This window comes from Nesoenas mayeri (assembly GCF_963082525.1).
Source record: "Nesoenas mayeri genome assembly, chromosome: 1".
NCBI lineage: Eukaryota > Metazoa > Chordata > Aves > Columbiformes > Columbidae > Nesoenas > Nesoenas mayeri.
Window position 1 is genome coordinate 135,943,610 of NC_137541.1, and position 17,284 is coordinate 135,960,893.

The 17,284-nt window shown below is 39.8% G+C and overlaps 1 protein-coding gene across 1 annotated transcript in view; it reads right to left on the reverse strand.

Moving 5' to 3' along the window:
• The window catches only part of SAMSN1 (SAM domain, SH3 domain and nuclear localization signals 1), a 36,463-nt gene that overhangs the window by 10,869 nt on the left and 8,310 nt on the right, over positions 1-17,284 (reverse strand). Inside the window, exons 2-6 of the mRNA XM_080361846.1 lie at positions 7,258-7,329; positions 6,523-6,678; positions 4,383-4,503; positions 2,749-2,900; positions 187-393 (exon numbers count right to left, since the gene is read on the reverse strand). Of these exons, the coding sequence (XP_080217972.1) occupies positions 187-393; positions 2,749-2,900; positions 4,383-4,503; positions 6,523-6,678; positions 7,258-7,329 (708 nt within the window). The remainder of the gene's footprint in view (positions 1-186; positions 394-2,748; positions 2,901-4,382; positions 4,504-6,522; positions 6,679-7,257; positions 7,330-17,284) is intronic.

Genomic DNA, 17,284 nt, shown 5'->3' on the forward strand with positions numbered 1-17,284 from the left:
TGATGTGGTAAAATGCAGGTCTATAAGCCACTTACATCAGATAAAAGGCAGACATGAAGCTGATTTGCTTTGTTGACAACAAAACTGCTGAAACCTTCCTTTCTACTTCTGCCTGTAAATGACATCCAAACCCAAGCACACAGAAATGAAATGTTTCAAATACAGCTGGGAAAGGTATTGGCTGACCTGCAGGTGGACACAATCCAGGAGCTCTTGCAGTGTTTTAGGCTTGGTCCTTTTGCTTCCTCTGTGCGGCTTTATCTTTCTGGGTGCAGCTTCCTCTTCCAAGATAATATCCACATAAATGAACTTGAAGTTTCCTACTTTGTTGTTCAGCATGCCTGTCCATATGCCCATGGGGGTTTTACAGATGATATCTATAATGTCTCCTTTCTAGAACAATAAAAAAAGCACAGCACTGCTTCCACATCTGGTTTGTTATATGTAGCTTTTCCTCTATGGACCAACACCAGCACAGACAGCACAGAATCTTAACTAGTCAGTGCAAAGTACCTTTTAAAAATTACTGAGATTTAGCTCCTTTGGTTTTATTAAACAAAAACAAAAACAAACAACAACAACAACAAAACAACCAAACAAAAACAACAAAATAATTACAGAAAATGGAGTTAGTCGTTATCTCCAAACCTTTGTGAAGGAGAGGTGAGCAAAAGCAGCCCCTCTCACCGTTTTTGTGCTCTACTTGGTCCCTGAAAGGGGTAGGGTTGCATCAGCAATCAACCTTTGCCATGGATAGTGGACATAGCTTTGGCAAAAAGCCAACTGCTGAAGTTATTTTTCAAATATGTGCCAAACCATTTTCACGATAATCTTATCATCCAGCATCTCAAGGGTCTTCAAATACTGACAGCTAAGCTATGTGAAAGGTGGATTCTTACCCATTTATTTTACAGTAAAAAAAAACGTGGCTATATGTTTCAAAGGCAATAAAGAACATTTAACTCCATTAATATCTTCCTGTCTGTTGTTCCCAAAGGACTGACAAATTTTTCCACTATTGTTAACACAATTGACTGAGAAATTACTGGGAGGTGTCTTAGCAGACAGATCTAACCCCTTCAGCTCTCCCAACTTGTGCATTCACTCACAAGTGTGAGTGCAAAAATGAGTGACAACACAGCTACTTCAAGAGGGCTTTTTGGTAAAGGTGTTTGCAGCCACACTGTGGGAACCAAGGTCTCAGCTCAGCAAAAGTCATTCTGAGTAATTCTTGTAAAAAGGCTCCCTTGTAAGTCATACCACTTACAAAACTTGCTTTCATGACCTCAGAATTGAGTCCTCTCTTCTGGGCAAGTATCACAGAACTTATAAAAATGCTGAAAGTCTTGAGAGACTTATCTAACAAATCCCCAGGTACACAATTCATTTGGCTTTCTGCAACAAAGTTAAAAATCAAACTCCGTTTTTTAAAATACTTGTTAACAACTCCAGGGCTTTTGTGTTTTTTGTGATCTGGTCAAGACACTGCAAGTCAAGCAGTCACCCTACTTTTGGTACAAGCCCAGGTGTGAAATTGACTGTTCCAGCAACCTGATTTTGTTAGAATATGGAGCTCAGAGCTATGAGCATGTCTGAAATGGAACTAGATAAACATTTGTTTAAAGGTCTATAAGCACGCATATTATTCTACACACTCATGGAGGCTCAGGAATTTCAGATGTGGAAGCAGATCAGGACTCGGCAGTAACTTTAAGCCAAGCTGCAGACGCACTTTGTATTCAGATTCAAGGTACCGATGTTTTGTGAGATAAAATTAGGGTATTTCAACCCTAAGTATTCGTTTATAATTTTAAAATACAATGCCCCAGTGATTAAAAAAGTAACCTATATGAGCCAGCAGACATTTGCATTTTGTGGCCAGTTAAACTGTTTTGAAAGAAATGCCCTAGGTGTGGGTGGAAGTGGAGGGCAAGTGGTGAAGACTGCAAGGACTGGCAGAGCAATGGCTGTAATGTAGGCCAGAAAGGAGTAGAGGGAGCCCAAAGTGAGATACAGATGAGGATTTTGACAAAAAGAAGAGGCTATGAAAAAGAAAAAAAGATGCTGAAGTGTGAATATGATCTGGTTATGAAGGTTTTTACAAAGATGGAAAAGAAAGAAGTCCATATTACAGACATTAGTAGTCTGAAGGATTATGATATTGAATGTATCTGTGCATGGAAGGAGAAGAAAAGGGCTGAACTTTTTTGGTAATGTTCAGCTGGGCCCATGTCTGAAGCTCCTTTTTCTCACTCACACAGCATGAACACCCCTGCCATGTTGTCAGGGCCAGTGAAAATTCATAGTTCAAAGGTATGCTTAAAGAAAACCTTAATAATGGAAAGGCGAACTGTTTTCATTAAAGACAATGTGTGCCACTGAGCTTTTGATATAACCTAATTGTGACTGAAAAAGGCAACATGACACCCCATGACACTCAAGGTTTTCTTACTCCAGGTGTGGAAAGTAACATGTATTTTACTCTGAGGAAAGCTGTGGTATCCAGGTAGATACCATGATGAAGTAGCTACTTGGAGTCTATGCCTTAAAAAGCCTTTAGCAGCAGTTGGCTTTGCAGCATTGTTTGAACTAAGTCCTTATAGAAGCATTGCAAAACCAGATTGGTCTTGCTTTTAGAGAATTACACATGCTTAACAGTTAAAAATGCATTCATAAACATATTCTTCACATGTCAGAAATGCCCCTCTGGCATTCTTACAGGCAAAGAAATCCTGATGGTTGTCTTACTTTGATTTTCAGAGAGTCGGTGTCATAAGGACTTGGTGTGAAGTCCGTGTGAACTTTGGCTCGACCGCAGAAGGGCCCAGTGTAAGGGACTTCGTCATCAAACCGGAGGCTGTCCCTGTTGCTTGTTCCATCTGAGCAGCTGGTCACCCCACCTTAAAGAGAGTCAAGTTGAGAGATCTCCTGCACCAAGTGCCCAGACATGCAATTCTGCACCGCAGTCAAGAGTAAAGTGTTCAAAGGCACAGAATTAGAGGAAGAGTGTACTCTCTGTGGTTTTGACACATTCTAGGAAAAATACATTCAATAAAAAGCATATGACAAGAGACTGAAGAAAATAGGTAGCAAATCTTGCATTAACATCTTCTCTGCAATAATCTTTTTCTGTTCATGGTACTAATAGACTAGACATTTTACTTACAGACTTTTTGAAATATTACCTCTGCAGATTAATAAAATGTACTCTAAAAGTGCAATTTAGGGAATTAATTCTGCTGAACTTCCCCTGTTTATTCATAGAAATGAAAACAAGTACTGTAGAACTTATTTTATTTCATTAGAGAGCTAGCTGAAACATCAAAGGAACCTGCATTGCAGAGGAAAATTTTAATCTTATCAACATTTCTGCCTGTCATTTTATCCAAGTTGAGCAATAAAATATCAGCAGAGTAATTCAAGCAAATTTGAGCAAGCTCTGCAATATCCCATCCAAATATGTTTTTAGATAAGAGCAGCACTGTGTTGGAAGCAAATTCCCATATACAATTTTCACAAATCACTTCATAGAAAATGATCATAAAAATGGTTTTGTTTGAGGTGATTGCTTAAGTGCACAGCTCCATCTCAGGGCCAGATTAACTACCAAGTACAAATGGTCTGGACTGCAATTCAGGTCCCCACTTAGGGCTCAGGTGATGCCTGCAGTGATGGCACAGCTACGTCATCATGGAAGCTGCGACCTACTGCCCAGCAGATGTCCACAACGGAGCAATGGCGAGACAAGTGGACGCAAACTCCTCTTCAGAGATTCATCTGCCCTCCAACTGAGACTACCTATTGGGGGAGGGTTTTTGGTGGGTTTGCAGAGAAACAGACTGTGCCTCTCTGCATGGAGACCTGAAGGTGCCAGGTCAGGCTCCCATCCTCCATCATGTCAGAGATATCTCTCACTTTGTGTGCCTCACGTCTGCAGGGTGAAGGATGGACTCACAAGCACTACCCCCTGAGAAAGGATGCTTGTGTGGCTGCACCCAGTGACTGCAACCCTGTGGGTGCCAGCGACACAGCAGCCACAGTCACCCAAAACAAGTATGGCTTATATACCAGCAACATCCCCTACAATCCATGGTGATTTTGTGTGTGTGTTTGTTTGTTTGTTTGGTTTGGTTTGGTTTGGTTTGGTTTGGTTTGGTTTTTTCTTCAGTTAGTATTTCCACTCTTAAAAACACTGGGCAGATTTCTGGAAAGAGGTTTCCCTACCCCAGCTGACACCCATTTAATCGAATTACACTTTTGTCTGCCAGACTGAAGAGCTTGCTACTATCACATTTTTGATCACCAGCGCTGATACCTCAGACTTAAAGAATGACAATATTGATCCAGTGACTGAATAAGAAGTGTGAGTATCTTGTACTTACTAGATGAGCTCTGGCCACTGTTCAGACTATAGAGACTTTCCATAGAGTCACTGGTTTTTAGGGAGACCTTCTCTGTGTGTGTTCCACCACCAGGATCACTGTCATCTTTTCCTTCTTCATTCTTTAACACAAAAATCAGATGTTAACCACCAAGAGATGTATTTTATAAAATTTATTTTGCTTTTAAATATTTGTTGGAGATTAAATCATCATTACATTTTATTAAGAACCACTCTAAGAGAGAAAGCATTTTAGAATTTGATGCCTGATAATAAGGATGTTTAGCACCACCACTTGCTAGTGGTGATCAATTCATTCCACTCCCGCTCAAGTGGCTAAACTGTTTCTCCATCTCAGAAGACTGCAATATACCACAGCAGTGATGAAGGCTTGTAGTGGGAAATTCGCAGATAGCCATATCAGGTGATTTTTTTTTTGTCTGATTGTCTCTGAGCAGGAGCTATAAAGTTTAATTCTGAAAGCATGTGATGAAGTGCTAGCTGAGGCAGATGTGTTTTGCCTGGAACTTCTGAAAACCATGGGCACCTGGCAGCAGGCTGGCACTCCATCCAGGCTGCTCAGGAGACAGCTTGCATACATGTACGGCATCACTGTGTTCTACCACCATGCTCACTACATTGCCCAACCTACACATTGGCTTCAAAATGTAGTGCATTTCAGAATTGACAGATGCAAGTTTCTCACACAAAAACTAACAGCATATGAAATTGGCCCCTTGAGTTCATAACATTAAATCACACCTCAGGAATCACAGCTTGTACACTTAATGAATTCAAACAGTAAGATCCATATTTCAGTCACAGGTAAGTTAGGGATGGTGTAAAGCTAAATGAAATAGTGTTGAGCTTTCAGAGGAAGAAATTTCTTCAGCCAATTTCATCATGTTACCGATGTGTGTGAAATCCTGATGCATACAAAACATCCTGCAGTACTTAGGATGTTACATAATATTTGGGGAAATGTTAATTATTCATCAGTTGACTGATGACATCAAGATTACAGTGCATGTATGAAGTAGGAACCCATACAGGTATCTATAAGGCATAGCATTGAAATGAAAGACTATATTGGTTTTCAACAAGAACAGTACTTGTTACACCAGTCAGCATCACAACCCATAGTTGAATCTGTGGACTGGTATTGATTGTCAGAATCTCCTGCAGGAATGAAGATCATGCTACATGTGTGGTCAACCAGATAATTCATTGAATTTCTGTCATGTGAACAGTTGCTGCAAATGTGCAGAGGTAAATATTGAAATTCTGATTTTTCTTTCTTATCACATATGGATTACAACCTCCCAAATTTTAGCAAAATTGCAAACTAAACTTATGAAATAGGAATCCTTGTCTTTGACCTCCAAAAACTGTCTAAAGGTATCCTGTGAAATGCTATTTTCTACTTACGAAGTTTCTTATTTATTTTGCCTACTTATTTGATATTGGCAAGTGTGGCATAGGATGCAGACTAGCTAGATTTTTTAGGATGGTTAAGTATGACACATCCTTTTTCCTTATGTGTTTTAAAATTCAGAACTCACTGACACAAGATACTGAGAAAATAGGGTTTGCAGTGTGTGAAACATCATATGTTTTTAAGTTTAAAAAAGATAGGTTCACTAAGATTAGGTAAGGTAAAAGCAGATAAGGTGTGTAAGTTGTCATGCTCTAGGATGCTGGATGATCTCTGCAAAATGGACTTCAGAAATAATTCTTGCATTGAAAGATAAATTCTGCTTATGAAGCGTTTTGCTCAGGTTAAGTATCAGACTGCTGATGGGGCTCGTCTGATATTCCCTTGTATCCACTTCAGGAGATTTTTTGTGATGCTTATAGAAATGGTCCTTGATGACAAAACAAAATTCAATGATGTTAAACTCCTGTCTATCTTGGGTTCTTACTATGTGATGCTGTAATTGTATATGTGCATGTGTGTGTACATTAACATGCGCATGAAAGAAAAGGTACATACTAAAAGCTGTTTTAATTTAGTATGTGTTACCATGTTTTTATGGATTGTCATAACTGATGACAGTTGAAACATAAAAAGGAAAAATGCACATAACACTTTTACTTTGCATATGTTATCATCAAACACGAGATTCTTAAGCTGTATTTACCATCTCCTCAGAGAGTGCCTTGATGTACTTTTTACCCATCTTCTTCTTCATGGTAAGGGAAATGGCTCTCATCTTCTTACCCAAACTTCCTCCATTATTTGCTGCTTTAGTTTGTACTGCATCTTCAATGTCATTTATAGTCTCCAACTCAGATGTCTGATTTGAAATTAAAAAGTAAGAAACAGCTCACCACAACAATGAAATTCAGTGTAGTGGAATATAGGAGTAGAAAAACACTAAGGACACCAATGCAGTTAGAATGACAAAAGTCAGTCATAATAATTTTCCTGAGGAATCATGTACCTAAAGAGGTGTGCAGCACACCAGTGTATGTGTGAATGACAGAAATAAAATATTTTTTTGTGAATGAAATTTTGTTTCCCATTGTTTATTGTCCTTAATCCAAACAAGAACTGAGGGGATTTATGGCGGCTTCTTGCAAACAAAAATGACACATCTGTGGTTTGCATACACATGCTGGTTACTTTGGGTATGCATCAACCCAAAGTGTACTTCTGTCTTTTTGAAAAACTGTTTCTAGTCTTCCCATCAAAGCACCAAAATTTAGGTGCGATTCTCTTGTTCATTTTGGCAAGGACTCAGTTGCCCAGACAGATCCAGGTACACTAACAAAGTTCTCACCAGTGTAAAATTTACACAGTAGTTTCCTAATGTTTTCGCATAACTGTCATGGGAAAGTGAACTGAAGAAAGTAGAACTCTGTGTTATACAGACCTCAGCTGAATCATCTGTCTTTGATATCGAGTGGTGCCTGAAACGGTCAAAGCTTCCAAAGCTGCTCGTGCGCTGTAAAGAAAGAGAAGACCAACCTTGACTCACTGCTGGCATTTTGTTCTGTTATTAAGATTTAAATACAACTGTCAAGTCACCTGTTTGTGTTAAAAATTCCTCCCAGATCAGTGGACCGTGAACTGCCACATCCAGCCAGAAACAAACTAGGAGGTGACTACAGGGAAAAAAATTTATGACTGTACTGCCAGAAGCAGAAAAATGAACAAAAAAAACCCCAATACTGCTTCAAACAGTAATTAGATGGTGGATACAATTATGAGTTTTTCTACATTAGTTTCACATTACTCATGGACAGATATCTATGAGTTACTTCTTGGTAAGATTTCTGTCCATGAGGAAAAAAGCTGTTTCCATAAATATTATACAAGCCATAGAGTCGGTTATGGTGATGTAAACTGTGACAATTCACAGTTTACTCTCACAGCTGTAGAGACTCTATGGTTCTCTACCAACAGAAACCAGCAAGGACCAATACATGTTGTCTAAAATGCATATATTGCAGAGGGAGCAAGTAACAGAATAATCAAGCAGGCCATGTGTTTTTCTTCCCAATCCTGCAATTCAAATATCTGATTTTTTAAATCTACATGGGTACAATTTTCCCCTGTGCCACAGCTTTGCTTAACATAAGAAAGGCTGCATTACTTGAGCTGTGCATTAAGAGACTGTGAATGGATTGGTTTTACTTCCTTCTAATTTTCACTCTTTCTGTGTGTGGATAATTGACATGGTAAGGAGATTTTTGCAAGAGAGGTCATGCAGAAATACCTGACAGACATGCCCAGGCAGAATTGTCTGACACTGCACTGCCAGTGGTGGCAAACTGCATAAAATTGGCACTGATGACAAGTCAGAAGTCCCTTTAAGTAGGGCTCTAACAATAACCAGAAATCAGACATTTCTCCAGTCTACCTTGTCTTAAAGAGCTTGTTTTTATGTCTTCACCAATACTCAAAGCTAAATTCAGAATGAGTCCTTTTTTTTGAAGTTCTTCACTCTTTCATACTAAATGACAGTCTTTCAACACAGTATCAGAGTTTGTGAGCAGGGTTTACTGTTATATACTATATTATATCATCTCAGTATATTTCTGAGTGTTCAAAATCCCCTGTGGGGGAAAACAATGGTGAACCAAATAGCAAACCACAAAATAAACACATCCTGAATAAATTAATAAGTGATTTCACTGTTCGGTTACAGGTTTTCCTGTATTTATTAATCCATTTATCCTGACCATGTGATGTCAGCAAAACCAGTTCCTTGCTCCTTTGCTTTCTTCCCTCCTCTAATCAGAGGAGCCATCTTTTTATCTTGCCCTTGGTTTCTAATGCAATTTCCATGCTTTCTCCTGGCATCTCCAGCTATCATCACTGTCCATCTGGGAATGCCACAACTCTCTAAAGAACCTCTGAGCTTCTGGCCCTGCTCTACCATAATGGCTTTCCCTTCTTCTCTCCTAGCAAAGAGCTTTCATGAGGTAGCCTCAGAGGTAGCTGACTTAGACCATCCTTTGAGCAACAAAAGGAGAAAAGAACTGGTTTAATAGCCAGTCACATTGCCTGCCTTTGTCTTGCAGACATGCTTAATGCCAGCATTAACCTGCTTCCAGTTAAGTTAAGGAGAAATTTCTCAGTGATGGTGAGAGGAACAGAACTGCCCGAACTGCACGGAAGACCACCCTTCCTGCACCCATCCTCCAGTTGCTGACCTAGGCGGCAGGGTTAGTAACACTGTGGGAGTGCTGTCTTCTGGAAAGCTACAAAACCAAAGACCTGCTTAAGCCAAGACCTATGTGACATTTTCAGCTGCTGGCGAATTTCTGAATGCTGGTACACCCCCATATCTGTTCTGCTCACAGCTGCCAAGCTGCTGTTTGCTGCTTTGTCTCCTGAAGCGTTAGTTTCCTGGCAGCAGTCAGTCCTCTGCGAGACTCACCAGGAGTGGTGTCAGGCTCCTGATGCCACCATGCAGGGTGGCAAGGTGGCGTTCAGCCTTTGCAACCATGATCTTAAGGAAGGAGTTCATCATTTAGAACAAGAGAGGTTCTCTTTCCCCTCTACCCTGCTCTGGTGAGACCACACCAGGAATATTGTGTCCAGTTCTGGGCCCCTCAGTTCAAGAAGGACAGGGAACTGCTGGAGAGAGTCCAGTGCAGGACAACAAAGATGATTAAGGGAGTGGAGCATCTCCCTTATGAGGAAAGGCTGAGCGAGCTGGGGCTCTTTAACTTGGAGGAGACCGAGGGGTGACCTTATTAACGTTTACCAATATATAAAGGGTGAGTGTCACGAGGATGGAGCCAGGCTATTCTCGGTGACAACCAATGGTAAGACAAGGGGTAATGAGTTCAAACTGGAACACAGGAGGTTCCACTTAAATTTGAGAAGAAACTTCTTCTCAGTGAGGGTGCCAGAGCACTGGAACAGGCTGCCCAGGGAGGTTGTGGAGTCTCCTTCTCTGGAGACATTCGAAACCTGCCTGAACACATTCCTGTGTAACCTCATCTAGGTGTTCCTGCTCCGGCGGGGGGATTGGACTAGACGATCTTTTGAGGTCCCTTCCAATCCCTGACATTCTGTGATTCTCTGTGAAAATGGTACAAGCTATGTGGAGCACACACGTACTTCCCCTCAGTGTCTCCATCCAGGAACGACCTGATCTTATTCTGTCCGTGCTCATTAATCACAGGGTTACTACCCATATTAGCCCCTTAATCTCTTATACACAGTCACTTTTAAACTAAAAATAGTTTACGGAGAGAAAAAAGTAAGGCAAAGAAAAGCTACAGGATACCATATGAAAATACTTTGTCTTAGAGTCTCCATTTGAGAAGAAGAAAATCAGCATCTCCTGGAACACAACTGAAAATATAAGCTCCTTGCTGTTTCATTTCCCCATTTTCCCACACTTATTTAGTAATGATTTCAAAAAAAATCTATGTTGACATAGCAGTGGGAGAGGCCTGAGTACAAACAGATGGAAAAGTGTACCCACATTTTGGGTCCATGTTCCAACCGCTGCAATTTAAGAAAAAAAGAAATAACATCATTTTTTTCACTAGCATTTCTGTGCACATCTAACCTGAAAAATATTCTAGCCAAAGGTTATTTGAAGAAGCTGACCCAGATTTGTGAATATTTTTGGACAAGTAAAATTACATTTACTACTCACTGGGGAGGAAAAAACAAAAAAGAAAGAAAAAATTACACAGCTCTCCTTGTAATTGATTGTAATCTCCCAGAAAATCTCTGTTGGCTAAACATTGTGGTTTATTTGTTTGTTTTTACCCAGTGAAATTGAAAAGGACAATTTGGATTGTACACTTTAATTTTATCTAAAATTCCCATAAAGAACTTTGCTATTAAGTAGATGAACAATATCCTGTGACAAGGGGTTAGCTCAATAGCATGATATAAGAACACAGCCCCAAGGATTATGGTTCTATTAGACAGGATTAACACCTTTCACTGGCTCGTCAACCCAGCCAAATGTTCCCTGCAGCATGGAGTGGGAAGGATAGAAACAGGGAGGCTGAGATTCACAGCAATATTGGGAAAGTATGAAATAGTCTCACACAGCAATCTCTAAACATACACTGACCTTTCTGTTGCATTCAATCACTTCAAGATGTCTAGTAGGAATAACTGTATATTAAAGTGCAGATGTGCTGCAAACACTTTAAAAGGAACAAGAGGAAAAACATTGTTTATTGTTGGTCTTACCTATGAACAGCTTGAGCACAGGGAAATCAGTTACTCTTTTTTGACCCTTGAAACAACCTTATATCCTACATGTGCAGAAGCCTCGGGCTATTTTGTAGTGTACTTCAATGTTGCTTCATCCTTATTAAATATTAATAAGGGTTACAGGATGATTTCCACTATTCCAGATAATGGTCTTGTTGCATTGGAGAGCGCTAAATAGGGCTGCTTCAGCAATTCTCCATACTAACTTTTTCCATTAAGTAATCAATAACTACCACCTTTTAAAAATATATTCAACCCCATTATACTGATAACGAAAAGCAGATTTAGGAGCTCTGGGCTGCAAGGGGAACAGGGCTATTACTTTCAGTAGTGTCAGTCACTGCATTAGTGTCAGGGAACACCTACTTTGTGAAGATATGGACAGGCTTTATTTCCAGGTGAAGGGAAGCTTTTAAAGTAAATGCAAAGCTACTAGAAGAAAATATGCTATTGACTTTTGATACCAATATTCAGCATCCTATAAAGTTAAGTGATTTTTCTGTCTGGAATCATGCAAGAGCTACCAATGGATGTGTTAAGCAAATAAGAATTTGCTCAGTAAAATCTAATGGAGACATGAGCAGGGGAGAAATATTTTTATTTTCCCACACAAGGACCGATCATATAATTTCTACATATAGATGCATTAACTTTCATCCCTTCCCCTTCACTATACCAAATTAGCATGATAGAAAATATCAAGGATATTTTTCAGTATTTTAAAACCTTCTTCCATCTTTTCCTATATCTTCAATTCCATGAAATCAAATAACTTTAGATAATAATTTTGAAGGTGTAAGTGCTATGTGATTACTGTTTATCTTAATTTGGACAGTCTGCAGTTGGTGATCTAATTTTTCTGTAAACAGCCTATCATTTTTCCCAGAAAATGGTATGGTATGCAAATAGAAAAACAACAAGAAGAGGTTCTACAGTCTGTGTGTTTTTGTTATAAAACTTCCTTCCCTTGTTGGGCATATCATAGGAGAAAAAAGGTAATTCTTATGATAAACTAGTCAGAGCTTCTCCATGTCTAAAGACAACCTTTGAGCCAAAACTGGCAGCAGTTATCCTGCTAAATAATTATTATGAGTGATACTCATCTCATAGTTTCCTTTGGACAATTTACACTGCTCAGAGATCTGGTTCCCTGCTGTGAGAAATTCTATCGCATTATGTTTTGCTTCAAGTTCTATTCAAAATAGCTTTTAAGTCCAGCACGAAGCAATGGCTTTGTGCTGACCCTCTTGCACAAGTAAATCTCTTGAAATTCCTCCATGCATTTTCATTTTTAGTCTCAATTCATCCTTAGACTATCCAGACTGTGCAAGCTGTACAGGGGCAAATGCGGTCATTGGGAATAACAAAAAGAGAGCTCAGCATGTTGCCCAATTTCCTCGCCTGCCACAGACACTTTTGTTCTTCCCTCTCTGCTCAGAAGAAGCCACAGTAGCTCCCAAGAGGACAGTCTGTGCTTGCTGCTGTGATCGATAGAGATAAGTGGAGCTCAGGATTTGATTCATTTCATCTGCTCTCTGATGCTCCTACTGCCTCAGGAAGGAGGAGACTACTCTGGGAAGGGAATGAAGACTCACCAAAGTAGAAATGAATATTGCCACTCTGCTAGCTTATTTTACTGCTTGCATAGGTAACCAAATAAACTGTGTCCTATACTTTCACAGAAAGCGAGATAGCAAATTTTAGCTTTGGGGATGTTATGTGAAAAACAAGCAAGCAAACAAACAAAAAATCTCAAAAATCAAAAAACCCCACCACAACTAAAATCCCCTCATTTCTGTTTAAAGAATGAGAATTTGCATACAAGATTCAGTAGCTCTCCAAAGAGTAATAGAAAAGTAAAAGAAAATAAAAGACATTGTGACCACTTTACCTCAGGAGTTTTTATGTATTTACACATTAGTTATGCATATAGAACTTATGACCACCAATCAAGCCATTAATATAACCTTACAGCCCATGCAAAACATGGCCTAAACCTTGTACTTTGCCAGTCAAAAGCAATAAAAAAGATACAGTTTGTTCTTGCAAACTCAAATAGGGCAATCTACTGAAATGGCATTTTTAACTGGCTTAAAAATGACTCTATAAAAGACTGGTTGTAATCATAGTCTGATATTCAGTAACTGCATGGAGGTGGGGAGAGAGAGGATCAAAGTGGTGTCTGAATAAAATCGCCACCATGAAGCGTCAGAGCATATACCCTAATTTTAATGATGGAAAATGACTGGAAAATAAAAACTGTATAAAATACTGACTTAATCATAGTCAACACTCCTCCAGGTCAACAAGCTTTGCCTTTCAGAGTAAACACTGAGTGGCTGTTTTATCAGTACTGCTATCTTGTACCAGCCTCTGTCTCTCAAGCCTGAACTGATGCTGACACAAAGTTCATGGTTCCCGATAACCCAGTCTGCACGTCAGAGTTTCCACTAGAAACTCGGTTCTTGAGTCCTTTCAGAGGGCACCTTGTGCAGGACAGGTGCCGATGCAGCTGAGAGCAAGGGGGAGGCTACCCTTCATGAAGTCGAACAAGGGCAAGATGGTTTGCAAGGTCTATAAGTCTTCCTCAGGCAAAGGCAAGCCACGTAGGAAGTCTGAGCAAAAACGCAATTTTGTCTGGCAAAAAAAAAATGTGCTGTGTTGATTGAACGAGTTTGTGAGGGACTAAATAAGGAAGCATTTTAAGAAATGTTGATCTTAACACTAAGAAAGTTTTTTTTGCAACTGGGGGTTGCAAAATGTATGGGGGGAGGGGATGAGGTGCAGATCTGATTCCTCTTTAAATGCACATTGACCCTGAATTTTGAGAACCCTCATTCCTGCCCAGTTGCTGCAGAGCACTCTCAGTTCCCAGTGAGAAAAGTCACTTCAAGTGCTCTCCTGGCAGTCTGTCCAATTCTGGGAGTGTGCACACAGGTATTTGCAATAATTATGTAATTAAGACTTTATTATTTATATGACATTTAATTAAAAGTGACTTTCAGTGGCACACAAAACCATGAAAAGCAAATGACTTTAAAAGAAGGTTAAGGATGTGTGACAAACTCACAGGAGCTATGAAAATGACAGTTAAGGACTTGGCATGATGTGCATTTCTACCTCCCCGCTATCCTTTTTTACCCTTCATTTACACATGGGCAGAAACATTGAGGGACAAGCCTGGAAATCTTCCTTCCACAGGCGGATCACAGATCTGTGACTGCAGTAAAGCAGAGCACTGAGTAAAGATTGGTTAAATACAATATAAGCAGTGCAGGTGTTGATCTTTAAGCCCTTAAATACCAACATCTTTCTTCTCCTGAAACTTCATCTTTTCTGAACTAGATGAGTGCACAGACAAGTTCATATTTTAAAAGTGAATCACCTTGCTTCAGTTAAAGTCCTTACCCAGTTTACTTATACAGCACAATGCTGTGTGTTATCCAAGTCCTGACTTTGCAGGGTTCAGCTGGATTTCTCATGGGAGTGAAATTACTCACAGGTGTTTTTGCAGAATGGGCTTTAAACAAAGAAGAAAATACCTGTGCCCAAAGAGGAGACGAGCAGCATGCAGCCCACAAGGGCTCAGTTTAAAGGGAGCCCCGTGCCTGCCCAGCACACAGGGAGTGGGCAGCCAGCATCCTCCCCCAGAGGAAGTGGGAATCTCCCACATGCCACTACCATGAATGCTCCCACACCGGAGTAGAAGTACTGATAAGGATCCTACCACCTCGTCGGGCTATACATAGACGGCATGCAGAACAGTGCAGGGAGACACAGCATGTCTGAGGGCTTTGCTGTTCCTTTTGGCAAGCTTGAGAAGCAACGACAGCTGCCAGCTGCAGCACGCTTGCCTGCCAGCCCCGTTGCGGAGCAGCAGGAGATAGACAGAAAGTACTCCTGCCTGGTGTGACAGTGTTTTGGTCAGAGCCTCTGCAACTCAACCGTTGTAACACAGCCTTACAAGGTCCTCTACAGGGGTTATTTTGGTGGCAGACAGAGCCTCCTTGCATATCTTGCACTTTGTTCATGCATGTTGTGGGACCTGGTCCTGCTCCTAGGGAGTCACCAAGAATAAAAGGCAGCTTCTGCATTCCTTGCCAGGGAGAGGCACATATTCTGTGGAAGGTGTTCCTTCAAGTGACCTTCTAGAAGGAAACAAGATTAAAAAAAAAAATAACCTCTAAGTCATGGTTAGGTCTGACCATCCCAAAAGCTCATTTGGGTTTTTGAAGAGTAAGCAAACTTCAGGAAACCTTTATACAAGTTTTACCGCTGTCCTGGAGTCTTATCCTTGACAACAGGTAATAACCAATAACAAGCTAATTCTAAGAAACTTGGGGGAGAGGGGATAAAGAGAGTTAGTTTTTATTACTTTTAAATGAGTGTTTGATACATCATGTTGGTTCCTCTGATTAATGTTCACAGCAAACTCAGCCATTGGAGTTGTAATGTTTCTGCAAGCCTCCCTACAGCAAAGCTCAGCCATTAATTCAGCGGCATATGTCAGCTCAGCAGAGCAAGGTCACTCTTCTCTTTCAAGGGGAACCTTTTTAGAAATAATAAAACTGACAGAAAGTTCTTTTTTGCATGCTTTATGTCACCTGAGGTTGAGTGCTGCAGTTAATATCACAGAGCTTATAAACATTCCCATCTTCAGCAGTCTCCAACCCCACTGGGCTCTTGGAACCTCAACTTTTTTTTTTTTTTGTTTAAGTAATATAATGACAGCTTTATGTGGGGCAGATATACAGTATGTAATCCTAAATGAGTAAAAAATGAACAAATCTTTTCTTAGACTTTTTGGAGGAGAAATTTTGGAAGGCACTAAGAGACTGCTGATACTGCAGTATGCATTTAGGATGCTTGTGCTTAGAGAAAAACATGTAGGATTAGAGATTTTGTCTCCATGGATGCTTGCAGCTTTGGCTAAAAGGGAGCAAATTTTAAAATGTCATGAGTCTGCCTTGTTTCCATTTCACTGTTAACTGATACTGCAGGGTGGAAATCTGTATAGGCATGCAAAGTAAAGAGAACACAAAGTTAATTGATCTATTTATGGAAAAAAATTGAACTTGTAAATAAATAAAGATGTGTTAGTCATCTGTTATGATAATTGATTGCGACTAGAACTTATTTATCGGGATACAAATATTACAGAACATGATATACAAACTAACTAGCTGAAGAATAAGATCCAAACAATAGGCCAATTTTCTTCTCCTCATTATCTCCCTTCAGACATCCTGACTACACTTGATTAATGAATCCATAGTGAGATTAGCTGAAATTGCCTTAATGGAGATGCACTACAATAGAGAAGCAAAATTCAGTTCAGTATCTATCATCAGCCAATGTGAATTTTACTGTTTCATCAAATCTATATGTCTATTTATTGACATAATTTTTTTCTGGGAAATAATAAATAAATAAAAGACTGTACTCATTACAGTGGGATAAATTTTGACTCCTTTAAAATGAAGACCAATGTCACCGTTTTTTTCCCCTTCATCTATTCTCCCTTATCACAAGGCTGAATTCCAATGTTGGCTTATTGCCATCCATGGGCCAAAGTTATCCTCATTGTCTAGTTGAAGAAAGCACATGTGCCACTTTTCTGTAGTTTTGCAACTGCAAAAAGGGACATGCTTGCACAACATATACCTGGGAATCTAAAATATGCTCCTTGGAAATCTGAACTGAAAATTAATTCAGTAAGCTTTTGGTTCTGGACCAGTGTGGGACCTGAAAGAAGGTTTCCAGCTCAGGCTTTCCTTGTGATTTAGCACTGCTGAAGATACTTAGTGCAGAAGTTATGATGTGTTAAATTAGGCATTTTATCTTTGTAGCAGAAGTTCTATAACTGCAATTCCAGGAAAAACAAAAATAAAGCAAACCAAACAAACAAACATCCCATCCAACCAACTAAAAACCAAACAAGCAAACAAAAAAAACATAAAAAAACCAAAACAACCTAGTTGTCTGAACACAAGATAGCATCCTGACTCGAGTCACTCTTATACCAATATCAACAGCTCACTGGGGGTACTGGGTACAGCAAATGGTACTAGTCTAGTATGGGCACATCAACTCCCCTCTCTCTGTCTGATTTTCTCTGTGGCAGTGGGGTTATTGCGATCACAGCTCAGTGGAAAACTACAGTTTCATCTCATGAAAAACAAATGCACCACATGCTTGAAGTG